General features: G+C 42.2%; 1 protein-coding gene across 1 annotated transcript; it reads left to right on the forward strand.

Annotated features, from left to right (window-relative positions):
- The first annotated feature begins 3,394 nt into the window (after positions 1-3,394).
- On the forward strand, positions 3,395-26,427 carry ep300a (EP300 lysine acetyltransferase a). The gene is made up of 31 exons (XM_029527280.1): positions 3,395-3,898; positions 5,938-6,632; positions 7,900-8,079; positions 8,354-8,684; positions 9,315-9,434; positions 10,315-10,554; positions 10,686-10,791; positions 10,922-11,047; positions 11,537-11,654; positions 11,982-12,123; positions 12,459-12,533; positions 12,735-12,820; positions 12,951-13,103; positions 13,511-14,002; positions 14,348-14,756; positions 14,890-15,008; positions 15,216-15,279; positions 15,535-15,710; positions 16,626-16,714; positions 17,718-17,798; positions 18,652-18,708; positions 18,803-18,880; positions 18,994-19,061; positions 19,213-19,363; positions 19,542-19,688; positions 19,813-19,926; positions 20,081-20,246; positions 20,441-20,608; positions 20,709-20,870; positions 21,078-21,359; positions 21,501-26,427. Exons 1-31 carry the CDS (start codon positions 3,805-3,807, stop codon positions 24,636-24,638), a joined length of 8,427 nt encoding a protein of 2,808 aa, XP_029383140.1. The 5' UTR covers positions 3,395-3,804; the 3' UTR covers positions 24,639-26,427.
- The last annotated feature ends 1,551 nt before the right edge of the window (positions 26,428-27,978 follow it).

A 27,978-nucleotide genomic window follows, 5' to 3' on the forward strand; every position in this document is an offset into this window, starting at 1 on the left:
GTTCTCTTTCCTAGGGGGTTGACATTTCATCATAAAACTCATCTGAATCAAACTGAAGTTACTACTCCTTGACATGTGGGTCACCCGTGTACTTGAACTGAGTCATTTAGCCATCTGCTCCTTCTCAGCCACTGTATTCTCTCCAAGGAATGTGGTCTTTCATTGCCATTCCTACAAACAAGGGGCTGTTGTTGTCTGTGGTTCCCAGATGGTAGAACAAGCCACTGAATCCTATTGGGGCTGAGATTCCTTCACTGACTTCAAGAAGCCCTTAAACACTCATCTATTCTGAGACCCTCCTCTCAGAAACACCCCAACATGCACTGGCAGTGCACTTCTTTCTTTGATCATCTTGGACTTATTTATAATAATTATTATTTATTTATTAACTAGTTGAAATGTTTAGCTCGTAAACCAAGTTCTCGATACTGTGCGGAAACTTAAGTGAAGATCTTCTGTTGTAAGCCATTCTGCATAAACGCATCTGCCAAATATATAAATGTAATGGAAATAAAAATGTGTATGGTAGAATGCATGATACAGTATGAAGTTATTAGTAGCTGTTTTGGTCTCCCCACATACCAATATGTCCAAAAACCTTACTCTTTTGCAGTCTGAGCACAAGTGAACAAGAGCTCAATATGCTGCTGATGGTCATGCTGATGTTGAGTGGTTTGAGTGAGTGCTGGCATCTTCTTCACTTATGGCGAAGTGTGGTCATCATTCTATGGCGTTTTTTTTTTTTTTTTTTTTTTTTTTTCCAGTAACAAGGATAGAGAGGCTGAACTCAGAAGAAATATGAAAGTAACCAAATGCAGAAATTCCTTGAAGATAATTTCTTTTAATCATACAGTTACAGACAAAGTACATTGATTGGAAAAAGAATTCACTTCAATCCAGGTACAAATAAACTACAACGTGGTAAGCTTTTAAAAAAGTGACTTTGTCAGAAGTCATTGAAGCTTTAATTTAGGTGTTAAGCAAGAACTTAAAATCTATAACCATTATTGACTCTGTGTGTCTTTGCTTTGAACTGGTGGAAATATCCATGAAAAATTGTAATAATAATAATTGCATCATGTTGATATAATGGTTAGGCATTGCGGCTTACATGTAATTCTGCTGGTAATATGAATGTGTTTACTGCTTAACATAAACAGTTGGCTGGTGGCACAATAGTTGAAAAATATTTCAACATTTGCAGAGCCAATTTTTAACTGAGCATGCTATGAATTAAAAGATATATACGCATTTCAAGGGGAATTTATACAATTATTTTGCATTATTACCAGTACCAGTCTCAACAAATCTCACAGACATCAGACCAGGTTGATATTCATATACATAAAACTACATGCATACATAAACATGTGCACATGTGAATTTATTATCTATGCAGAGGTAAAAGACTGCACATGCAGGCAATGTGATTTACTTGGATTTTCAGAGAGTATCCTTTGAGTGCTGAACGAACAGTAATATTTCTGCTTCAAGGCTGCAACATACCACACTGAGACTGTATTGGTGAGGGGTATTGCATGTTTGTAAAAAGGCTTTTGAATTACATCATATAACATATAACATCATTAAACACTATCTTATACATTTCTGGCTGGTAATGAATAGGATACTTGATTATTATATCCTGGTTTTATTTATTCAGACTACATGACAGTGATACTGTATTACAAAAGGCCAGAGGAGTGTATCAGCTTTCTCATTTATTGAAGACATTGACGTTTGCCAGCCCATCCACTTTTTCAGTGGTTGGTATTGGAAGATATGCAGTACTGCTCTTTTATAAGATAGGTTCAATATCAACTGCAATGGTAAAGGCTTTGACAAATGTCATTTATGATGAAGGCCCTAACAGGTAAACTGTAGGCAAAGTAACTGATAAAGGTAGGGCTGATAAAGATGGTAACTTCTGTAAACAAGATCTCGCAACTTTGCATCAGTACGTATAAATATGTCAACATGCAATGTACAGTGTGGACAGTGATGATTGCTGGCAGAGGTGGGGGCTAAGCAGATTTTAGCCGTGGGGCCCCCTTGTGGGTTAGTCCACACATGGCCGTTGTCATTTGGGCAGCATACTGACATTGCCAAAGTGTGACTGGCCTTTTGTTCCGGTCTAGCCTCATAGTTCACTTATGTGGTTATTAAGCAGCAATGCAAGTTTGGTAAATCCTCGTGGTTTCTGATAGTTGTTAGGTACAGCAACAGATGTGGAAACTCACAAAACATTAAAACTTTGTAGTGCTGACTGTGTCCGTTGAATACGTTTTCAACAACTGCAATAAACTATGTTGAAGATGATGGATTTTGTGTTGGTAATATATATAAATATAAAACTATGCTTCCCATATTTTTCTAAACAACCCCATGTGGTATATGTTTTTATACACATGAATGTATAATAGTGGCTTGAATCAAACATTTTTAGGAGGGTCAAACAGGAAAGATAGTGTGCAGGTCATGGGTTGAACATCTTTAAATACAAAACTCATAAAACTTTATGAAAATGAATGTTGCAGTTAAATGAAGTTTAAAAACTGCAATGAAATGCCATAGAGTGCTCTTGTCACATTTTCATTTACTCTATAAACATGGCATCACTTCAAAAAGTGGATCAATACAGGTGACACTGTCAATTTATTGATTTAATAAAATTTTGACACTTTTTATTTTTTACACGGATGGTAAATAGGCAGAAACTGACTTGTTTGAACTTACTTTGAATAAGAATGGATAGCTGTTGCCCAGTTGTATAAATATCAGCAGATTTCACAGTGAGGTGCCTAAGTTTACTGAAAAAAGTGCTTTTCAAACAGGTAATTGTTCTTCAATAAAACTTTAAAATGACTTTAAACATTTCCGGTTAACTGCTTCATTTCAGACAGGAGGCCTCATCAACAAGACTTCAGTGTTTAAGTACAAGAACAAGCAGCAGTTTTAAACTGAGACTCAGACTTACCACGAAGTCAAATGGAGAGACCGTGCACACGGGCAGGCCAACAAAGTTGCATTTATTGCGCTCTCTCAAATAACTAACTGCAAAACTGACGACGAATTTGAGTGTTTGCATTAAAGTTAACTGATGAACATGGTCCAACTCTCAAGATTTGCATCTGAACCTCTAGAAGAACAGCTGCAAGTTGGTGTTAACTGTGTAGCTTGATCTAAAAAAAAAAAAAAAAACCAAGTTTTTTTTCTTTCACTTGCACAGCACAGCAAATAATTATTGTACTTCCTCTATCGTTTCCCACTGTTTTATATCATATATTTGTATTTAAATAAATATATATATGCATCCCCTTCGTCCTCACCCGCTGCCACCAGCAGCACCACCATCACTTCGCTGGCAAACAAGCCTTTTCTGCCCGACATTATCTTCATCCAGACACCGCTGGATAGGAGGCTGAAATGACGGATGCAACCATGGGAGAGAGACCCGGGGACGGTTTATTTACATCCGAAGAGGCTGTGCAAGTTTAGAGGGAAGCCGCTGCGTGTGCCTCCCCCTTCACTTTCACCGACCCCCTCCTCCTCCTCCGCTGGCAGAAATTTATAAAGAACAAAAAATCCGCCGAGGGAGGGAGGGGGGTTGATATACGCCGAGGCTGAAATCGAGAGGCGAACCCAGGGAAAGAGGAGTAATTTGTACACGGGACTTTCCCCCTCTTAGTCCCCCCAAAGGAGGGGGGAAAAGTCGCAGTATTGGAAACGAAAAGGAATGAGCTTCTAAGGGCGTGAAAACGTCTGCAATTGTGGATACTTTATATATTTTTATTTCGAAAAAATATGGCCGAGAACGTTCTGGACTCTGGCCCGCCTTCAGCCAAGAGGCCTAAACTCTCCTCTCCGGCACTTTCCGCCTCCGCCAGCGATGGAAACGGTAAGTATTGTTCAACGATATAGTTTGTTACGGCGTTATTGGTTAAGTTTGTTATTTTTGGGCGCATTTCGTCCACTTGATATGGGTGGAAGACGCGGGATTACTCTTCTGTTTTTGTCGTAGCTTGCTAATGTTAGCGCGCTAGCATCGAGTGTGTGTGTCGGACGTGAACAGAGCTCCCCAGCTAGCATGCATGCTAACAGCCATTTTAGCCGGAGGTAGCCGTGTTAGCCCCTCGGCTAACGCTAGCTTAGCTAACTGAATGCGGACTCGCAACTGACGGTCCCGTGTTTAATGGCTACTTTAGCCGGGCTGATAATGAGCTCAACGTCGAGCCAACTTATGATAAAGTTTTCGATGTTTTACAGTTTAGCTAAATTGACAACTAACTACACGTACACGCACCATGTTAGTTGAAATTTTAAGGCTTCTGACGCCTAAAACGATCAGCCTTGTCCCATCATAACTCGGACCCATTACCAACAAACGTTAGCTACCGTTAATAGTGTTAGCGAAAGCAGAGGTTAACGACGGGACTAGCCTTGTTGGGGAGCTAAATTTAGGCCCAAGGGTCAAATGATTGTTAAGCTCAAATTGCTATTGTTTGTGTGTGTGTGTTTTGTTTTGTTTTTTTCTTTGGATGGCATGTGGCAGCAGCTGGAATAGTGGCCTATGAGCAAAACTGTGGAGCATGGACAGCGCCATGTCCAGCCACTGCGATGTTACAGAGCGAGTAAAGTTAGCAAGCAAGATCGTTCCTCAAAAACGAAATAGTCTCTCAGATTCATCGCTTAATCATTCACCCAATCATTTTACAACGAACATATGGTCACTATAGTCAACATTAGATTGTCTGGGGCATTCACCACTGGTTGAAAGGGACTTTTACAATTAAATCCTAGAAAAATATCTCGCATGATATATTTCAGGGATCAGTGCAGGGCTGTCAAGGAAAGGACCTGCATCAGAGTGTGCATTATAACTCTAATTTATTTGAGTCTTTTTAGATTACATGGGACAGTGTGATGCAGACGGTTTATGAATTTTGTGAGGAGTAAAATCATGTAGCCAATTAATAGAGCAACTGCAATCTGCTGGATATTTTTCATGTTAGTGCCTCAGTAACTTAACATTGTCACAAATCAGCAAGACGTGGATGTCCATTTTGAGGCTCCAAGCTTCATTGCCCTTTTAGATTTTCAAAGTCTCTGAACTGAAGGGATGAACCAAAAGGTATTGTATGATTTGGTGAATGGTGCAGAGCAGTGTCGAACATATTATTGTAAGATATTCTACATGTTTTAATTTTGGTTGTCACCTGTACACATTGTCTCCACGAGTTCCTCCGTAACATAACTGGAAATTTGAAGTTGAATTGAACACCCCTGTCTCAATACACAAAGTATTATTTCACCAATTCTTAATTTACCTTAGCCATTCAGTACACTCCTGCATCCAGTATGCACACATCTGCATATTTGGAGGTGTTTCCCCCCCCCCCCCCCCTCTCATCTTGATGTCAATGTTAAACGATCCATGATGTTCATCATGTAACTTTCTTGATTATAAGCTGTTGAACTGTAGAATGCACACTAGCACATTTACAAATGCATCTCTGCTGACTTCTCAACTTTTTGGTGATGACGCTTTTTTTTTTTCTTTCTTTTTTCTTTTTTTTATGTTCTGTTTGTTGTCCGTTCAAAACCGCCATGACAGGATGTTGTTTGCTCTCTGTGTGTAACGACCAAGTGGACATGCATGTTTGTGCGTGCTGCTTCACACACAAGGTTTTCTAGATTTTTGACATGTTATTAATTTCTGATGGAAGAAAATTAGTCATACACTCATGAACAGCTTTTATCAGTTTTTAATGTCAACCATGCAATTGCATTTTTACTCAGTCATGCTGAAAAATGAAGGATTATACCAGCTTAACATGGCTGTGGCCCTTATTGTCCTCTCCTCACCCTCTCCCTGTTTTGTCTCCTATCTCATGTTGTCTCCCTCCTCATAATCTTTGTCTTTCTTCTTCATTTCAGATTTCGGCTCACTGTTTGACCTGGAGCATGATCTCCCAGACGAGCTCATCAGCTCTAATGATCCCAGCCTGGTCAATGGTGGGGACCTCAACCAGCTGCACACCACTCTGGGAGGAGTACCTACAGGTTTGGGTCCTGGAGGAGGCAGTGCAGGGGCAGGAGGAATTGGTCTTGGGCTTGGACCTGGTGGGGGCCCTGGGGGTGTTGGCGGAGGGCAGGATGCAGTGGCCAAGCACAAACAGCTGTCAGAGCTTTTGCGTTCAGGGGCACCCACCTCAACCCAACAAGGGCACCAAGGAGCCATGGGCGGCCCAGGAGGGCCCACTGCCATGGGGCAACACTTGGCAAACATGAAAGCATCTCCTGGCCAGGGACCTCAGCAAATGATTGGCCAGGGGCAGCAGCAACACCTCTCCCCTCAACAGCAAGCCAGCATGATGCAGCAGCAACAGAATGCTGCAGCTGGAATGATTGGTGGCATGAATCGGGCCATGATGGGAGCACAGCAGAAAGGCAATAATGGACAGCAGCAGCCAGGAATGATTGGGAACCAAGTAATGAATGGCTCCCCCAGGATGGGCTTTGGGAATCAGGGGCTAGGTGGGAACAGTAACCTGTTGGCTGAGACCCTACAACAGCAGGGAGCCGGAGGCCAGGCAGGGATGAGAGGCCAGCAGCCTGGTGCAATGAACAAGGTAGGGTAATTCTCCTTTTACTATAAATTTCTGCATGAACCATTTCAGTTTCACATGGAACAAGGAAATTATAAAATTAGAAAGTATACGTCTTGTGAAAACTTAGGTTTTGTACTTCAAATACATGCTCAATGCTGTTTTCCCATAAGTCATCTGTAGAACTCTTGATTTTTCTTTCTTTTTTTTCACCATTCAAAGCCTGCACATTTGAAAAGCACATATGGACAAATTTAGGCAAGCTTAGATAATTATTAAAGGCACTTATTTATATTTATAAATTGTGTGACTATAGTTCATGGCAGTAAAATTTTGCATAATATATTGCATGTCAAGACAATAAGACCTAGTGCTTGTCCAAGTCCTATTCACAAATAATATTTTGCTGCTTCCCTTTTGACTTAAGGCCATTTTGCAGCTTACCTCACTTTAGTTTGACAAAGTAGCATTTTCTAATATCTGTGTATTTTAATACTATTGAGCAATTCACAGCATATCTATATCTATGCTTGTGGCTGTGGTGGCAAAAACTGTGCTGTTTGTGTGTTTGACAGTCTCATGGGAGTGACAATAAAAATGTTGCAATGGCTGCTGGTGCACAAAGAATGTGTTGAAGACACTGATGTTTGATTTAGTGTTATGTGGTGATCAAAAGTAGTGACCTTGACCAGGTTAGGCATCAGAAACTGTGAAAAATGTGCTGGAGCTTGCTAAGGTGATAGAACCGGGACTGAAAAGAAGAGAGTGAAACTGATAGGAGTTAATCAACCCTAACACGGCTCAAAAAAAAAAAAAAAATAATCCAAATAACTCTTTTATTATGGAGGAAGAAAAGGGAACTGTTACTGCTGTTGATGCCAAATCTTGTTTTGTTTTGTTTTAGAGCTTTACTAATGATTGAACTGCATGAAAGTATCTGTCGGGTGTCTTAAATAACTTTATAAAGAGTTCGCTCTTCACCTGCTGGATATGTAAAGTGCCTTGATGTAATTCTTTTTTCCTGTGGTATATAAATGAATTTAAAAGACGAAAGCTATGACTTAATGCTATAATGTGACTGATTGGGGGGACTTGACTATTCTTTGGGAGACAGTGGAAAAAAACCCTAGTAATGTTAAATGCATGCTTCAAATCCTGACATGTCAGTGGAAAAAGGTTACAAAAACATAATTCAGTACTTTCTTACTTAATCTGATGTCACTCTGATTTACACTCCATATGTCACCATCATTTGTACTAACTTCTTTCTTTTAATGTCATTTGCTCCTAGATGGGGATGATGGGAAAACCAGGGGGCCCTTTTGGAGGTCCATATGCAGGGCAGGGGAGTCAAAATATGGGAGGTGCAGGGCTGGGCCCTCATCTGCAGAACAAGGGTTCCATGGCCAACAGCCTGGCGGGGTTCAATGTGGACAACAAGAACCAACCCATGCAAGGAATGGCTTCTATGGTAGGGAGGAAATACAAACTATGTTTGTCCGGTACAAGAATATCGCTTAAGTGTCACCACATCGCTCTTCCCTCCCAACTTGAACTCCCATCTTTCCACTGCCCTGCACCCTTTCCTTTCACTTTACCCAGTCTTCTCTTTAAAACTTTATCACTGTTGATCCCCACTGCCTGTAACTCTTCATATTACCTCCCCTATTTCTTCTTCTTTTCTGTTATTAACTTCTCTTGTCTCATTCATTTCACTTTGTATTCCCTCCCATTTTACTCACCAGGGCTCCCAGCAGTCACAGACAGGTGTGGGCGGTCCTTCAGGTGGACCTGTGGGTGGGGCCGCAGGGATGGTGCCCAATGCTCAGGCAGGTCTAGTAGGTCCTGGTACCCAGGTTTCTGCAGCATCTGCTGCAGGTAGTGCACCACCCACAGCTGACCCTGAGAAACGCAAGCTAATCCAACAGCAACTGGTACTCCTCCTTCATGCACACAAGTGCCAGAGGAGGGAACAGGCCAACGGTGAAGTACGGCAGTGCAACCTGCCTCACTGCCGCACTATGAAGAACGTTCTCAACCACATGACTCACTGCCAGGCTGGCAAGTCCTGTCAGGGTGAGTATAAGGGATCCTGCATTTTCCTGTACAAGCAGGCCTGCTACAGAGATATTAAGTGTTTATAATTGATAACAGCTGCAGTTACTTTGTACTAAGATCATGATCCCTCTTTAACTATCTTTGTAACAAATCTCATCTGTGTTGACCCAGTGTGATATTGCTTGTACCTGTAGGATTCCATTGTTGTCAGACATGTAGAAACCATGATTATACATAAGTGTGATACATTCTTAGACAATGGAAGTGGCCAACCCAATTTATTCTGAAACAAGGCAGATGGGCAGGTGTAACCATGCAAGCTCAGGGATGAGTTTTGAAATGTACAAAGCTTTACAGACTGAGAGGCGCTGTCACTACAGTCAAAACATCATGAAGCCTATCCCTCCATAATGTTTTGACTACCCTGACACTAATTGTCAATTTGTTTTATAGTTTTTTTTTTTTGTGTACTAAGAAAAACCATAAAACACCAACCTTTATGTTTTTTAAGATTAGCATCCTAACAGTTTTCAGCTCTCTAATTTTTCCCTTGACCTCACTGTTAAATTTTTTCATTCTTCTGCCTTGCCCCTCCCAAAATATACCTGTTTCCCAACATTTCCTGTCTTTTTCACTTTTCTTCTTCAGTTGCTCACTGTGCATCATCAAGGCAGATCATCTCTCATTGGAAGAACTGCACACGACACGACTGTCCTGTCTGCCTACCACTGAAGAATGCTGGGGACAAGAGGAACCCGCAGTGTGAGTGTCTGTATCTGACCAAAAAATGCTATACTTGTATATTCACACTGTTCAATCTCAAATGTAAATCTTCATCGTACCATCCTATTAGCATTATCAGCTATTTCACTTATCTTTTGTAACTTTTCAAACATTCCTATGATAATTTATAACCTTTAATATGTTATAAACTATTAGTTTTGCCAGGTATTACTCTGTCCTGGATTGGACTGACAATTTAGGCAGTATTACCGTAATTTCCGGATTATAAACAGCTACTTTTTTCACACGCTTTGAACCCTGCGGCTTAAACAACAGTGTGTAATTTATGGATTTTTACGGGTAACAAGCTTCATGCCGCCATTACATTTAGCTTCACATCAGACCAATGAAATTACTGAACAGGTCACAGTGGACCAATGAAATTGTTCGAATTAAATTAAAAGCATCCACACTAAATTCTTCAGATCAGTCATTTATTTTTTGCTTCGCGCGCAACTTATCATGGAAAACACAATGCAATGGAAATGATGCAGCTTTCAAGTTAAAGGTGATCGATCTGGCGAAAAGGCGAAATCTTTCTGTTCAACGTAATTCCTGCCATATGCCATTTCCTCCAATATTTCCGACACCTCCGGCTTATAAACTAGCCTATATATGTAAAAAACTGTTTTTCTCTTTAAATTTAGCCTGTGCAGCTTATATTCGGTGTGCGCTCTCTAGTCTGGAAAAACATATCTTTTCATGCCCTAAAAGATTGAGTGATTTTCAGAATTATATTTGGCTGAGTTTTTCATAAATATTCAGTTAGTCTGGTTTAATAACATTAAGTGAATTTTTTTTTTTTTTTATGTGCCAAAAAAATCTGATGTGTTATTAACCCTCCGGTTTTGTTATCTTCTCACAGCTTTACTAGTTGGGGCTGGAGCAGGTCTAGGTAGCTCTCTTGGGACCGTACCTGGTGGCCAACCAAACACTCCCAACCTCAACCCCCCGAGTCAGATTGATCCTAGCTCCATAGAAAGAGCCTACGCAGCCCTGGGCCTCACTTACCAGGGCAACCAGGTCCAAGCTCAGACTGCTCAACCCAACATGCCAAGCCAAGGACTGCAAGGTCAGGCTGGCATGAGGCCTCTGAATCCAATGGGTGAGATAACTTGCATTTTCACTTATTTCCCTTTGCAATCTTTACATATTGATCTGCAAGACGTATAACTGTACTATTACTGTCACAGGAACATAAAAAAACTGTTCTTAATGTCTTTATTCTTTATCTAGGTGCAAATCCCATGGGAGTCAATGGAGGTGTTGGCACTCCACCTCAGAGCCAACAAGCCAATCTGCTGCAGGACACCATGATGCACCTGAATGTGAATAACCAGGGGTAAGAAGGACACAGACAGCATAACAAATTGCTTGATTCAAAGATTTCCACAGTTTTATTACATTATTCACACCAAGAGATACATATATATTTTTAAGTTGGACATTAAAATTTTTTCTTTTTTTCCAAGTCTAATGAATGATTCAGGTGGGGTTGGCTCCTTGCCCACCGCAGCCCCTCCCTCTGCCACCGGAATGAGAAAAGGCTGGCATGAAGACATCACACAGGACCTACGAAACCACTTGGTACATAAACTGTAAGTACTGGAGAAGCTTAGTTATTAATTTCACTGAACACACAATTACATTATTGCTGGTGTTAATACAGTTGCTTCGTTTCCTTAATTGCATCCCTAGTTTTTCCCACTTGCACATAGCTGCTTGCAACGATAGCAAGCCGTGAGTTGTCTCGTTCTAAGCCAACAAGAGATCAGTTCCACTTCTGTGGCTTTGAACCCAGCATTCAGCCCAGCGGATAGCTGCTATGCTATTCATAAATTAACACGCTATTAAGTACAGACAGACTTTCCTGTTGACCACAATAAACACTTCTGCGAGGACTATGTGCTGGCATTGTTGACACTAAGCAATAATGCACACACCAGCTATAGCGTCTTGTGGAACTACTAGTAGATACTCACATGCCAAGTCCATCACCATGTCCATGACAGTTGAAAAGTGCTTTTGTGACTCAGATGGAAGTTATTAATAAAATCTTTTCCCTTTCTTTTTTCTCCCTACCACAGTGTTCAGGCCATTTTTCCAACTCCTGATCCTGCTGCTCTCAAGGACCGTCGAATGGAGAACCTGGTGGCTTATGCCAGAAAAGTTGAGGGAGACATGTATGAATCGGCGAATAGTAGAGTAAGTTTTCTAATTTAGTTTGGTGCTAGACTCAGAAACAAAGAAACCTTTGCGAAGCGTATTATTTGTCATTATATCAGTCACAACTCAATTTTAAAAGTTATTTATTTCACTGTTTATATGTGTTTTACTCTACCTAGTAAAGCAAAGGTTTGTCACAGCAAAGGACGTGTTCTAGTCCTGCAGGAAACATGAATAATGGCTGGCTATAATCTTGTGGTTTACAATATGCAATACACATATTGTATCAGTAGTTTAGAGTTTCCAAGCAGTTCTTCACATGCTTATTAACAAGTAACCCACTCTCTGTTTTACCCTCTTTAACAGGCTGAGTATTATCATCTCCTGGCTGAGAAGATCTATAAGATTCAGAAGGAGCTGGAAGAGAAGAGGAGGACACGCCTCCAGAAGCAGGGTCTTGGCCTTGGGCCTGCCAGCATGGGTCAGCCCCCTGCTGGTTTGCCTCCAAGTAAGTCAGCATACACCCTACGAAGACTTTGGTAAACTAATGTAATCTTGGGCAGCATGCGTCCCTATGAATGATAATTTTAACTGATGGAATGCCACATTACTGCATTTTGAGATTTAGTTTCTCAACCCATTTATTTTATTTAGGATGCAGTGTTAGTTTAATGCCCTCAAATGTAGCTTTCTAATTAGTTTTATTAAACTGTGAAGGGCATTTAATGGGAATCTCATACCTTTTTATTTGCTGATGTTTTCATCATGCATTATATCTTAAAACTATTGAGCCTTCCTACCAGAGCAGCTTCTGTCAGTTACCTCACACTTGTACTTTTACAGATGGTCCCCTTCCTGACTCATCTATGGTGCGACCTGCTGGTCCAAATCAGATGGTTAACAGGATGCAAGGCCCAGGTGAATATAGCAAGTGACCAGGATCTTTTTATAAGAATGGTTTTATAACAGTAGACTGAAGGTTTGTGGGGTTATTTTATTTATTTATTTAGTCTTGCTGCATTTTCTTTAGGACACATCCTTTTGAACACAGAAACCTGACTGCAGCACATGTATGGGAACTAATTTAAGAACCAAAAAGAAACATGCTTTATTTTCTAGGTATGAATCAGTTCAGTCAGATGGGAATGCAATCTATGGGCCAGAGGTCAACACCTCCCCTACCAATTGGACCATCTGGCAACCAGGTCAGTGCCGACCACACCATCTATCACTTCAAGCTGTCATTGTTACAGATTAACATATTAAAATGCCAACATTCAAGTGCCCAGCAGAAAAACATTACAAAACCCTATCAATGCTCTTTTACACCTGTAGATGGGAATGGTTGGATCGAGGATCGGACAGCCCAATGTCAACCAGATACAAAACCAGTATATGTCCCAGGTACCCTTTCCTGGGTCAGCATCAGGTGTTGGCCCAGCTCAGCCAGGCATGACCCAGCCTGGAGCACAGGCAGGCATGGCACAGGTAAGGTGTCCTATCTCTAATCTGTAGATGTGTTGCTCATTACCCTGAAGTCTTTTCTTAGGACTAAGTTAACTGTGAAGCAAAAATTATCTATCATAATTTATCTCAATTTCTCTTTTTAAACAGGAAAATATATTGTATTGATACAGATGAAGCAAAACAAAATTTAAATGTTGCTTGGTGCTAAGTTGTGTAAAATGCCAGTGTTAAGCTTCTGGATGACTGTTACAGGGTTGCTGGTTGCTGGTTATTTTTGGCTATGGATTTATTGGATCCCAGTTGCAAATCATGAATTTGTACAGAGAGAAAGTCAAGTGTCAAAGTTTAATGCTTCTCCTGAATTACACTTTTGTTGCTCCAATGACCCTTTCTGTCATCCATCTCTTAAAATCCTTATCTGTCCACAGACACCGATGAGCACTCCTCCTTCTCTTCCAGTTGCTAGTCCACTAGCACAGTCAGGTTCTGCTGGTGGTCCTGGTGGTGTCTCGACAGTGGGCCCAATGGGTCCCCAGAGTGTGGGTAGCGGAGGTCCCAACTCAGCTGTTGGTGCACCTCCTCCTTCAATGACTCCATCTAACACCAACCAGCAACCCAACTCTATCCCTCATTTGGGAGCCATGCGAGGCAGCTCACCTTCTCCTGCTCACAGTCGATCTCCTACCCCTCACCAAACACCACCCAGATTAGCTGGCTCACAGACCCCACAGCCACACACCCCTAATGCACCACAGCTAGCTCCACCTCCAGCTCCACAGCAAAACCAGCTTGGCCAGGGCCCAGGCTCTAACAAGTCCCTCCAACAGCAGCATATAGTACCAGCTGGTTCGACCACTCCATCTCATCCTGGACTGACCGCCAGTTCAACACCGCATGGTGCTCAGCTGCCTCGCACTCCGGTCAGTGTCATCTAATGTTATAAAGTTTAACATTAACACATGTTCACATGTTTCCACTGACTGATTGTAGCAGTCACTAGTGTATTTCACAATTATTGGTGACTTATGCTTTCCGACGAATCATTTTGTCTTATGTCATTATGAAACAAAACATCTTACCATTTTAATTTTCTGTTTATCTGTTTAACTGTTAACTGTTTAACTGTTTATCCTGGTTTTAATAGGACTTTTGCTCTATTTTAGCTGCTTAGTTTTTTGCTTGTCATATAATTGTCTGTACAGTTCATGCATCAGTATTTCATTGTCTGTTTCCATGTACCTAAGTTTCTTTCTGTCTGTCCTTAGTTGTCACAAAAGGGCTCATTCCCTGCTGATAGTCAAGCCCTGACTCCAGCCTCTGTGAGTAGCCTGGACACATCCTCCCAGCAGCCACAGTCGGATACCTCAGCCGCTAATCTTGACCCCAAGATGGAGATCAAACAGCAGGATGAGGAGGAAGAGAGTGATGCTGGAAGCTGTTCCAAAGGAGGAAAGCTCAGCAACCTCAAGATGGAGGAAAAACCTGTTAAAATTGAGGTGAAAAAGGAGGAGTGTTCTGGAGAGGGAGGTAAAGGTGTTCCCATGGATACATCAACAACAGTACCAACATCTGTTGTGAAAACAGAAGACAGGAAACCAGAAGTAAAGAAGGAGATGAAAGAGGAAGAAGAGACATCAGAGGCAGCTGTGCCACAGGCTCCAGTGAAAAAGAAGAGTAAGAAGGGCTTTAGTTTTTACCAAAAAATTTCTAAACCTAATATAGACGATTTATTTTTAATCAAAATGTTTGTCGTTTTGTAAAAGTTTAACTAAGGCAGTCAAAATCGATCTACTCTTTCCCCCCCAAGTCTTCAAACCAGAGGAACTTCGTCAGGCTCTGATGCCGACCCTGGAATCTCTCTACAGACAAGATCCAGAGTCTTTGCCCTTCAGAATGCCTGTTGACCCGCAACTGCTCTGCATTCCTGTATGTATTCCAGATGAGTCTTTCTTCCTTTTCCTTGTATTACACTCTCCTTGTCAGTGTTCAGGATTGTTTACATTGTCCACGAGAGCTTGAGATTCAGTGCTCAACTGCTGTTGCAACTTGTCATGCTTCACTTTTTTATAATGAACTCACAAAACAGGTTTTAACTGCAAAACCATGACACACAGACATGTTGTGATCTTGCAGGACTATTTTGACATTGTGAAGAATCCCATGGACTTATCAACCATCAAGCGAAAGCTGGACACTGGTTGGTGCTTCTTCTTAAGTCTTATTAGGTTGGGTCATTCCAGGGGTAATGCCATAGACCCAATGGTTTTCTTTCCAAGATGAATTTGTACAATGAAGAACTAAAAAGAGAAGTCCTTCCTCACTTTTTATTTGGTTTTAATTCTGCAGCTATGTAGCCCAAGGGGCTTGTTTAAAAAAAAAAAAACAGAATGCAACTATATTGGTCTTCTTAGACATTCTTACTCCATCACCCCATCCTATGTTTTGTCTGTAGGTCAGTACCAGGATCCCTGGCAGTACGTGGATGACATTTGGCTGATGTTCAACAATGCATGGCTGTACAACCGCAAAACATCCCGAGTGTACAAGTACTGCTCCAAGCTAGCTGAGGTTTTTGAGCAGGAGATTGACCCTGTCATGCAAAGCCTTGGATACTGTTGTGGCAGAAAGGTGAGATAAGGAGCCCATAATTGGCTACATTTTTATGATTTTTATTGTAACCATCAGAGCAAGAGAACATTTTGGATGATATATTTATTTTTCTTTAAATGTTTATTGTAATGTGACGTGGCTCTACACAGCATGTCACTAACTGCATTACTTACCAGTACATATGAGGTAATAGGGCAGTAACAAAAAATGTCTTTTACTTCTCTTTAAATATTTAAAAACAGTAGCGTTTTAGTTCAACTTGCTCCTTCCAGGCCTTTGACTCTTACCAACAGGTGAACAAATTGTTCCTATGTGTGTATTAGTCCTGAAAAAGCTTCTATAGTGAAAGTATGCCTGGATAGGGTTGTGAATATTTTGAGTACATTTTGGATTCAGATATTAACCTCAGTCTGAAAATGGAAGTAGTGAAGTGGGTTCATGGCTAAATTTGGCCTTGGGCATACCTCCACAATATCGCATTTCAGCTCTCATTAGACTGCTATTTTTGCTTTTGCTGACAAATAACAAAACTGATTCGGTCTGATTATGAGCTCAGCTCAAACGTTGACTTCTGACAATGAGACACAACAAAGCAGTGCTTCACATTGGCTGTAATGACTTTTTATGAAACTAAGCCAAACGTTACAAAACTTGTAATGTTCCTAATTATTTTTTTGCAATTATAATTTATTTGATTACATCACATCAGCATCTAATCCAAAGTGTCACAATATGATTAAACAGGAAGTTCCCATATTGCAATTCTTGTTGGGGAAGCCATTTTTATTGTTTCCATCAATGCAAAGCAACACTGAAAATCAGGGGCATCTTTTGCTATCCATGGATTTTCTAATGACAGTTTTGGTTTTTGCAGAAATTGCACATTCTTGATGGTCAACAACTTTTTCTTTGGTTTTTGTTTTTGTTGTCCAGTTGGAGTTCTCTCCTCAGACACTGTGCTGCTATGGAAAGCAGCTTTGCACTATTCCTCGGGATGCTGCTTACTTCAGCTATCAGAACAGGTACGAAGGGAGGGAAACACCTGTGTATTGTAGTGGTTAGGGGACAACTAGATAGATGTAAGGGTTTGTAAAGGAGGGATTAGGTTAAATGTTCATTTGAAATTATTTTAACAGACTAAAACTGATTAAATTTATTTCCTTAAATGCTCCCCTTCACTTCATGCCCCCCCTCCCATTTTTATACCCTCATTTGATTCCTAATGCACTGGCATTTTAATAGTCTGTCCTCTCCTCACATTCTTCAAGCTTTTTATTTCGTAAATCAGGTCTGCAAATGGCAGCTCAGCACAGAATGTTTGAAAATATAAAGCTGCAAAGAAAATGTCTTATTTCTTTGGTGGTATTTGAGGTGTGGATTGTTTGAACATTCACTAAAGTGAGTGAGCAGCAATAATGATAATAAGTAAAACTTTATTGGAATGTGAAAGGACATACTTTAAAATGGACTGCTTGTATGGACAGCTGAGTAGTTGTCTGTGCTTATTTGTTCATATTTGTTCAGTGTCTGTATTATGTCCTGTGCTACAGCTTCCTGCTCAAGTTCCTTTCTCCCATTTAGCTCCCGGTGATTCTGTTCCTGCTCTGTTAGTTGTGATGGTGGTTGTTGTTGCTCATCCTCGTCATGTCTAAATTGCTAATCTGTGCTTTGCCTTGGCTCTCTGCTGTGTGTTGTCTTGGGTGTTTGTCTCGTCTTGTTCCTGGTCCATGTGGCTTGTCTGTCTCCCCTTCCAATGGCTGTGATACCAACATTGGCTTGCTTTTGCCTTGACCAACCATGCACCCACCCCATTCCCTCACCCTCACCCCCTCAAAATCATGACCGGCTGTTGCGATGACGACTTCCTGCTGTCCTGCGCTCCTCCTTCCTGCTTGCGCCGCTTGTGGCACCCTGCCTTGCCCATGTCCTGTACCATTTGGTGACTGCCCTCCCATGCGCTGTCTGTGATTGACTGTGCTGTGGGGAACGGTGTAGTTCACCAAAATTTGGGCTTCTTGCTGACAGGTACCACTTCTGCGAGAAGTGTTTCAATGAGATCCAGGGAGAGACGGTTTCCCTGGGTGATGACCCCACTCAGCCACAGACGTAAGTAGTACTGCCTTTAACAAGGAAACGACACTAGACAAATATTAACACTTTGGAAATGCATTTCCTTTTGATACCCCAGTTAGACCAATGAAGATAATATTCACTGCACATTCAGCAAGGTTCTTCTTGTTTACATATGACAAAGTTTATAACTTTACATAACACAGAATGATAACAAGTGGCTCGCTGTGATTGCATCTCTAGATTTTACTATACATTTTATTAGAGCATCACTGGGACGCTTATCTATGCTCATATGGAAAGCATATTGAGGTTCCTGGACTATTTCTTAACCTCAAAAGTAGGGATTATTAAATAGGCCCCAGTGCTAATTTTATAAGGCTTTTATAAGACTATAAAACGGCTGCAATACTGTCAAAGAAAAATCATTACGGCCTGCATTTGTGTCATATTTCCATCATTGCAAAATCTGTCTCTAATCATGATTTGTTCAAAACAATGTTATTGTGGTTTGTTACTGAAATGTCATTTTGATACATTTGATGAAATTAAACAATTTCAAGGATGTTCTTGTAGTTTTCTTTTATAGCCAATAGTACCAATAACAGAACTGTTGAAAGACCATATCGATGAGTAGGATCTGTAAGACTAGAAGTACTTTTCTTAATGATACTCATGCTGATGATTATTTCTGTATTTGTATGTCTTTCTGCAGTAGATATAAGTTGAAGCAATATTTCTTATTTTACCTTGATTCATTTGATTCTCCTCATGCTCCACTAAATAGTAATTTTACAGGTTTTTATTTCATTATTATTATTTTTTTTTAATGGCCACAGTTTCTGGATTTCCTCCACTGTTTCTTTGATGATAACTCTCTTACTTTCAGATCAATAAATAAGGATCAGTTTGAGAAGAAGAAGAATGACACACTGGACCCTGAACTGTAAGTTCATGCCCTGCTAATACTGTATTGTAGATGTGGAGCGACTTAAATGTGTGATGTATATTTTAATCTCTTCTTTTTTTTTTTTTTTCAGGCTTGTTGAATGTTTGGACTGTGGCCGCAGGATGCACCAGATTTGTGTCCTGCACAATGAAACAATCTGGCCAACAGGGTGAATAGCTTTTGCTTAGATTCCAGTTATTCTTAAGTAAAAACCTTTTTTTTTTTTTTTTATATATATATATTTAATTTGACTGAACATCTTGACTGTTTGGTGTACTACAGGTTTGTGTGTGATGGCTGCTTAAAGAAGACAAATAAGACAAGGAAGGAGAATAAGTATTCTGCAAAAAGTAAGTGTCAAAGGCTCAATCCCACGTTATCACTCTTTCCTGTTTTGATTTAGCATGCCCCTTTTGCCCAGGAAACTAGTCTGTGTTTAACCAACAATGATTTCATGTTATAATTTCTAAACTATGTCCTAACTCGCTTTCTCTCACACAGGGTTACCCCAGACCAAGTTGGGCAGTTTCCTTGAGACACGGGTTAATGACTTCTTGAAGCGTCAGAGCCACCCAGAGTCTGGAGAGGTTTTCATTCGTGTTGTCCATGTGTCGGATAAAGTGGTGGAGGTTAAACCTGGCATGAAGTCAAGGTATAAGAAGAAACAGAAGTTAAATACAAACATTTCTTTTGCTGTGGCAAAAGCTGCGAGAACAGACTTGATCACCACTCAGAGTTTTACTATTTGGCTTGTGTAAATTGAATTCTTAATTTCTTCTTTCTCTATTTTTCAGTTGGTCATTTTACACATCCTTGTTTTTTGCCTTCAGATTTGTGGACAGTGGAGAGATGTCGGATTCTTTCCCGTACAGGACAAAAGCTCTCTTTGCATTTGAGGACATTGATGGAGCAGATGTCTGCTTCTTTGGTATGCACGTTCAAGAGTATGGATCTGACTGCCCGCAGCCCAACCAGAGGTGAGACCATCACCATATTTTAATTAATTAATTCAGCAAGGCTTTTTTTGTTCTTTTGAAAATTTTGCCACCAAATTCATTTTCAGCAGTTATGATGTTTTTATTTGCTGTGTCACCCATATAGGAGAGTGTACATCTCCTACCTGGACAGTGTACACTTCTTCCGACCGCGATCTCTGAGAACAGCGGTTTACCACGAAATTCTCATTGGGTACTTGGAATATGTCAAGAAGTTAGGGTGAGTCATCCTCAACAAGGAAAACTTGTATTTTGGTCTCATGTTTCAACTCAGGAACGCATTTGTGAGCACTTGAATGTAAATTCTATTACATAGGCAAGTTTATTTTTCATATAAATGTATTTTATTTATATTAAGTCATTCTACTCCTCAGATACACCACTGGTCACATCTGGGCCTGCCCACCCAGTGAGGGGGACGACTACATCTTCCACTGTCATCCTGCAGATCAGAAGATCCCAAAGCCCAAACGCCTTCAGGAATGGTACAAGAAGATGCTGGACAAAGCTGTGGCAGAGCGGATCGTGCATGACTACAAGGTAAAGAGCCTTAAACTCTGTTCTTGTGTTTTTGATATCCTTAATGTTTTTGGGGTTGATTTTTGCCTGCTAATTAAATCTTGAACACTGCTGTGAAGATGTACATTTACACTTACAGTGGTATAGCTGCTGATAGCATGCAATCGATACATCCATGCAAAACACTCATTTCGTTTTCTAATGTTTCCCCAAAGGATATCTTCAAACAGGCAACAGAGGATCGTTTGACCAGTGCCAAAGAGTTGCCTTACTTTGAAGGTGACTTTTGGCCAAATGTGCTGGAGGAAAGTATCAAGGAGCTGGAGCAAGAGGAAGAAGAGAGGAAAAGGGAAGAGAACAGCACGTCCAATGAGAGTATTGATGTAAGAATGCTGCAATCTGTCAATACTGCCCGTATAGCATATTTATTAATTTTACGTCCATTTGTTGATTACATAAGTGAAGGTCCCCCTTCTTGTGCAGGACACGAAAGGTGACAGTAAAAATGCTAAGAAGAAGAACAACAAAAAGACGAGTAAGAACAAGAGCAGCCTGAGTCGAGCCAATAAGAAGAAGCCAGGGATGCCCAATGTCTCAAATGACCTTTCACAGAAACTTTATGCAACTATGGAAAAACACAAAGAGGTATGAAAAAATACAAGCCTGAAAAAATGCCTGATTCTTGGTATTTGATCTGTTGCTGAAAAAAGTGAACTGGAAAATTTGATGCTTCAGCAATTGAGTTTATCTTTCAGGTTTTAATCTGAATACTGCCATCACTGCTGTCACTGATTGGAAAGTAGTTAAATAAAAATGTTGTATTTCACCTGCTCCTCATCTCTCCTGCCCCAGGTGTTCTTTGTGATCCGGCTGATTGCAGGCCCCATGGCAAATGCCTTGCCCCCTATTGCGGATCCAGATCCCCTGATGGCATGTGACCTCATGGATGGCCGTGATGCATTCTTGACATTGGCCCGGGACAAACACCTGGAGTTCAGCTCACTGAGGAGGTCCAAGTGGAGCTCGACGTGCATGTTGGTAGAGTTGCATAACCAAAGCCAGGACCGCTTTGTCTACACTTGTAATGAATGCAAGCACCATGTGGAGACTCGTTTCCACTGTACTGTCTGTGAGGTGAGTTGGGAAAGGTTTGTTTTAGTGGGCATCATTTATGGAATCGGGCAGTGACCAAAAATCTGTAGTTTCTAGGATTTCATTTGTTTTTGTAAACTTGAACAACACATTTTTGACCATCATCCCTCAATATCCTCACAGGATTACGACCTCTGCATCACATGTTACAACACTAAGGGCCATGAGCACAAGATGGACAAGTTAGGCCTCGGTTTGGATGATGAAAGCAGCAACCAGGCCGCTGCTACCACTCAGAGCCCAGGAGACTCTCGTCGTCTAAGCATTCAGCGCTGCATCCAGTCCCTCGTCCATGCCTGCCAGTGTCGAAATGCGAACTGCTCACTGCCGTCCTGCCAGAAGATGAAACGTGTTGTTCAACACACAAAAGGCTGCAAAAGGAAAACCAACGGTGGCTGCCCAATCTGCAAGCAGCTTATTGCACTGTGTTGCTATCACGCCAAGCACTGTCAAGAGAACAAGTGCCCAGTCCCGTTCTGCCTAAACATCAAGCACAAACTGCGCCAGCAGCAGCTGCAGCACAGGCTCCAGCAGGCCCAGATGTTGAGGAGGAGGATGGCCAGCATGCAGAGAGTAGGACAACCTGCTCCTGGAGGAGCTCCAGGGGGCAATGGTCTTCCTTCTCCAGGTGCCAACAATGGAGCAACTGCTCCTGGGACCCCAACATCTGTTGGTACACAGCCTCCTACCCCACAAACACCCACCCAGGGGAACATGCCAAACACACATTCACAGCAGGGAGTTGCTATGGGAGGAATGGGAACACCAAGCCAGCAACAGCAGGTTCAGCAGCAAGGTGGTGCCATGACCCCTCAGCACCATCTACATCAATTCCAGCCAGTGGTTGGAGGAGGTGGAGGGGGGATGCTGAGCTCCCCTCAACAGCAGATGGTGCCTCAGCTCCAGCAGCAGCCTCCCAATGTCCAGCAGCTCCAGCAGCAGACACACAGTGGTGGATTACCTCCATACAACCCCAGACCACCTGGGGCATCTCCTCTCCACCAGTCCTTGGGCAAACCTGGACTTGGTCCAGCCACCCCGCCACAGCAGCAACAACAGCCTAACCAGGGACAAGGGTCCATGCCTGGACAAAGCCAACAGCAAGGCCCACCTTTGGCTGCTGTAGAAACAGCCCTAAAGATCCAGCGTCTAGCAGTGGCCCAGGCGCAGGCCCAGATTCGCGGTTTGGGACAGGGAGGCATGATACCCCCGCATCCGCACCACCAGAACACCCCAGCCCAGATGGGCATGCCCCACATGGGGGCCCAGGGCATGCCCCCCCAGGCTCAGGGAGTTGTTGGCAGGGCTATGATAGACCCTCAGCAACAGGGAATACTAGCAGGGATGCAGCAAGCTGGCCCACAGTCACAGTTGCCTCCTCAGGTTCAGCAGCAGCTCCAGCAAGTGCAACAGGCAGGTGGTGGACAACTTCAGCCGACAAACCAGCAGTGGGCTGCTGGGGGACCAGCCATGAACCCTCAACAACGGCCAGGCATGATAGTTCACATGCCGCAGCAGCAAACAGCTGCTCAGCAACAACAGCAGCCAATGAATCAGCAGGGGGCTCAACCAGGAAACCGTGGGATGATGCAGGTAATGAACTTGCCAGGTGCAGCTGGAACAGGAAACCTACCCCAGGCAGCACTACAAGATCTCCTGCGAACTCTGCGCTCTCCGAGCTCGCCTCTTCAACAGCAGCAAGTCCTCAACATCCTCCGTTCCAACCCAACCCTTATGGCTGCTTTTATCAGGCAGAGAGCAGCCAAGTATCAGGGTGCTCAGGGTGCTGCTGGAGGACCAGGAGTGCCTTCACAAGGGGGCCCTGGAGGTGTGAGGTTCCAAGGGGCCACTGGAGGGCTGCCTGGTGTAGGAGGGCCTGGGCCTAATCAGCTCGCCAGCATGGATGGACAACAGCAGATCAATGTGAATCAGCCAGGACAGCCAGGAATGAATATGGTTCAGAGTGGAGCAGCTGGAGGTAATATGCCCACCATGGCTCAGCTTCAGCAGCTGCAGCAGCAGCAGCAGCAACAACAGCAGCAGCAACAAACACAACAACAGCGCCCATTGTTGCCTGGTAACATACAGCAACAACAAATGGCTGCATTACAACAGCAACAACAACAGGGAGCAATGCAAGCAGGGCAGCAAGGCAACATGAGTACACAGTTCAGAGAGATGCTGATGAGAAGACACCTGCAGCAGCAGCAGCAACAGCAGCAGCAGCAACAACAACAACAACAGCAGCAGCAGCAGCAGCAGATTGGAAACCACGGACAGTTCCAGCAGCCTCAGGGACTCCAACAGCAGCAAGGCCAGCAGGGCTTCATGCAGCCAGGCCAGGGACAGCCAGGGATACCACCCTCTACGCAGCCCCAGCCAGGGGGTGGAAGTGTTGGGGGGCCCCAGCAGCAGCAAGGAGGATCACAGGGTGGGCCAGGACAGCAGGGCCAGCAGCAAGTTTACCCCAATTCAATGTCTCAAGTAGCTGCAGCACTTCAGCACAGAATCCAGTTGCAAATGCAGCAACAGCAGCAGAATTCAATTGGTGGGCTTCAAGGACAAGACGGAGGGGCTGGTGGACCAGGCGGACCCCCGCTTCAGGCTGGACAGGTTGGACCAGGGCAGGGACAACAACCGCAGGGTGGAGTTGGAGGGGGCGGTGGACCTCCACTGCCACAGACGTCCCAAGGCATGCTTCCCCAGAACATCCACCAGAGGCTCCTGCAACAGCAGCACCTCAGCGGGGGCTCTCCAGCCCAGCACAGCAGTCCCATGAGCCCCCAACAGCAGATGGCTCAGTCCCCTCACCATCTCCAAGGGCAAGGAGGACTTGGTCCAGCAGGGTCACTCACCAGTCAGGTCAGGTCCCCTCAGCCCTCACCAAGACCGCAGTCACAGCCCCCGCACTCCAGCCCATCCCCACGCATGCAGCCCTCCTCCCAGCCTCAACCCCAGCCCTCACCTCATCGCATCTCTCCGCAGACCCAGACTGGCTCACCCCACCCGAGCCACCTAAGCCAGCATCACCCTAGCATGGCTCTGCCCCAACCTCCACAGCAGCAGCCAGGCGGGTCTGTAGATCCTGGTCAGTTCAGCTCAGACCAGAACTCAATCATCTCCCAGTTAAGTGGGATGGCAGGGATGCACAGTGGACAGGGGGGGCAGTCGGACATGTTGGGTGGGAATAGTAACAGCAGCGGCAACAATAACCAGGAGCTGGGGACGAACATTAACCACAACAGTTTAGACCTTATGTAGCCTCGACTCCATATTGTCTTTCTGTCACGATGCTCTGATGAGTTGCCCCAAATGACAAACTGCCATGAAAGGAGAGTGAGGTGGGACTTTGGCTTTGGGGTTTTAGAAGTTTTTATTTTTTATTTAAATATTTTTGTGATGTATAAATAAGAACTCAAGCTTCCTTCCTATGGGAGATGCAACATAAATCTTAGAAGTCAATAAATGAATAAATTATAACAATGGTAAGTTATTGCTGTTAATATATATCTATATATTTTTGCCAATTGTGTACAAAAAGGTGGAAGGGCAATGTTTCAGGTTGAAGATATTTCTTCCTTAAGTCTATGACACAATATTTTTGGGGACTGAGAATTTTGCCTTTTTATGAATATTTTTAAGATTTTAAATGTGGCTAAAAATTAAAGCGAGTTGACACGATGTACTTTTTTTTTTTTTTTTTTTTTTTTATCGTTTCCTTCTAAAATAACCAGTCATGATTGTATCTATTTTGCAGAGACTAAGTATATTTTATTTCTGAGTTTATTTTTTCCCCATTAGTGGATCATAAAACAAGCATCAACATATCTTCCGTTACAGTCTTCTCTTATGGCAAATGTACATTTTACAATGACTGCAACAATTCCTATAGCAGAAGTTATTTTATGTGATGGGTGAGTGGAAGGTGCATTAAATGCAGTTAGTTTCTTTTTTTTTTTTTTTTGTCAGGGTTTGGGTTTGAATTAAACCTTAACAGTGTTTTGGAGAGTGGGTGACGCTGACAATTGGTTTGGTCAGTGGGCAGATCTGCAGAGCAGATAAAGAGGCCAGCTCTCCATCCACCATCTTTCATTCTCCTTTGAATGTGCACACCTTCCTTACCCTGACCCCCACCCCTCAAAAACACAGACTGGACAGATGAACTGTTGATGCCTGATTGTCTGGCTGCAAGCGTGTTGTACTTCTGTTTGTAGCTGGCCAATGTTAAAAAGGTTGTGCGTGTACATATATTAAGAGCTTGTTTATTAACTGTGACATGGAGACGAGGTCGATAAAAGTTGATTTTGGGCTGCAGATGTTTTTAAAGAATTCCTGCCTGTATCCTGAACCCTGACAGTTTCCCTTTCAGTTGTCCCCTATCTGTCCCCTTTTTTTTTTTTTTTTTTTTTTCGTATCCTCATGACTGCCTGTCAGCCACAAGGTTTAATTCAATGTTAGTACTGTACAAAGTAAGAAATGGTTAACTTAGATACTGTTTTTGTAATGAAAGTTAAAGGTGTACAAAAAAATAAAAATAAAGAAAAAGAAAAAAATTGTACATACTTTAAAATCTTATGAGCAGAGAAGTTATTTTCTGCTGCTTTGTTTCCCCTCCTGTTTGATTGGATATTTGCTGTATCTGTTAAGAAAAAAAAAAAAAATCTACAGAAATACTCCTGAGCTACTGTACAGTATTGAGATTTTTTTCTAAAAGGTACAGTATGGGGTGTCGTAGGTCATAAGCACCAATGCGCCTTTTTCTGTGTATTTTTGACAAGGTTTTAGGGAGGGTGGGGTTATTGCAACAAGTCACACACCTGAGCAATCTCGAATCTGAAAACATGAATCCAGCGCCAAGACGAGCCGAGGCGGGGGTTGATTAGAGGTGTGAACTGAACAAGTTTAAATTTGGTCGATTAGCTTTTTATGGAGAGGACTGAAGACACAATATTCTCATGCTCACTATTTTTCTCAAACGTATGGGGAGGGAACGTATCAGAACCAGGTGGCAATATATCTTGAGACTTATTTTATAAGAAAAAAAAAAAAACAAGGATAAACTGTCTTTTATATATAGATATATTATTTAATTTTATTTTTTTGGAAATAAAACTTGAAGCTACAGGAATTATTAGATAAAACATGTTTTGTTTTGTATTAAAGATGTTATGGTGATGCAAAAAGACACTGCAGACAGTCATTCAGTTTTTCCCGGGGAGGCCATGGAGTATAATTCTACCATTCTTTTGAAGAAATGTCTCATGTACATGAATATAGTTGTAAACATACTGAATCACTGTACAAACTGATGGCAACTGAACAAATAGTTTTGTTTTTATCTTTTGTTCTCCTAAACAGAGACTGGAAATAAGACTATTTAAATATTTGTTTAGTATACAAATGGAATCTTTGACCACTTTTTTTTGTTCCTCTTGTTAACAATTTTGGTGCTTGCTGAGAGAAAGCAAAAATAACTGTTGCTCCATTTTCATTAGTTTCTTTTTTAAGTTATTTTGGTGGTCTGATTGTTTTTTTGTTGTTTTTTTTTTTGCCAATAAATTAATTGTACAATAAAGTATGTTTGTACCATTGGAAATATACTCGATTGTTGCCTCTTTCTACCTCAGGCCTCTGACATACATTTAATTGTAAATCAAATGGAATTGACTGTCGATGGAAGTTTCCGGGGGAAGTCACTCTACATCATGAAACGAGCCTTCATCCTTATCTGTACTGTATGGCACAACAGGAAACATCCAGTGAGCAGCGCTTTGAGTGTGTGAATCAGTAACTCAGATAACTGCAAAACCAACATGTAACAACATGAAGATCGCCATCATCAGGTTCACAACGGACGCTACAGGAGAGACTGGACAGCCAAACTGAATCAGGTGACAGCCTCCTCATATCAGACAGTCACTGCGTGAATACTGCAACCATCACAGCTCCTTCCAGCAGGCTGAGGCTCCTGATCCTGCTGCAGCTTCGAGCTCCTTTAGAGTCACCTCTGCCTGCTTTGTCCAGCAGAGAGCACTGACAGGTCGATCCGCTTCAACAGTCCGCATCCAGATGCTTCCTGTTTTATTTCACGTCAGCAGTAGCCCCAGGAGTCCTGTAGCTTCTGGCACCATGTTTTGAAAAAGTGTTTTCTCTCTCTCACTGATTTTGCGTGAAAACTGTAAAGGCCCAATAATATCTAAAGAGCAAAAATAAATCACTGTTAATGAACATAAAATCTCATATAGTGATGGAACAATAACCCCAAATTCACACCTGAGTAAAATATTCAAATCTAAAGTAAACACAACGTTAGAAGCTCGTCAGTTTTAGAACTGAATTTTAAATGAACATGAAGCTGACAGAAATTTGGGATAAAGAAAAACTATTAACTAAGAACTGTTAAATTTGATTGGCGCGTAAGAGTCAGGTCGGCTTTGCCAGAGTTTCACTTCAGATTTTATTCTTTTATTATGATTATATCAGATTTCTTATTTTTTTCCCTGAGCTCTGAAAAGTTCACTCATGTTGTTTAGCACCCTGTAAATGTGTAATCACACCACCACATCTACCTGCTTATGACACGGGGAAGAAGGACCAGGTG

Source organism: Echeneis naucrates, chromosome 19 (genome assembly GCF_900963305.1).
Source record: "Echeneis naucrates chromosome 19, fEcheNa1.1, whole genome shotgun sequence".
Lineage (NCBI taxonomy): Eukaryota > Metazoa > Chordata > Actinopteri > Carangiformes > Echeneidae > Echeneis > Echeneis naucrates.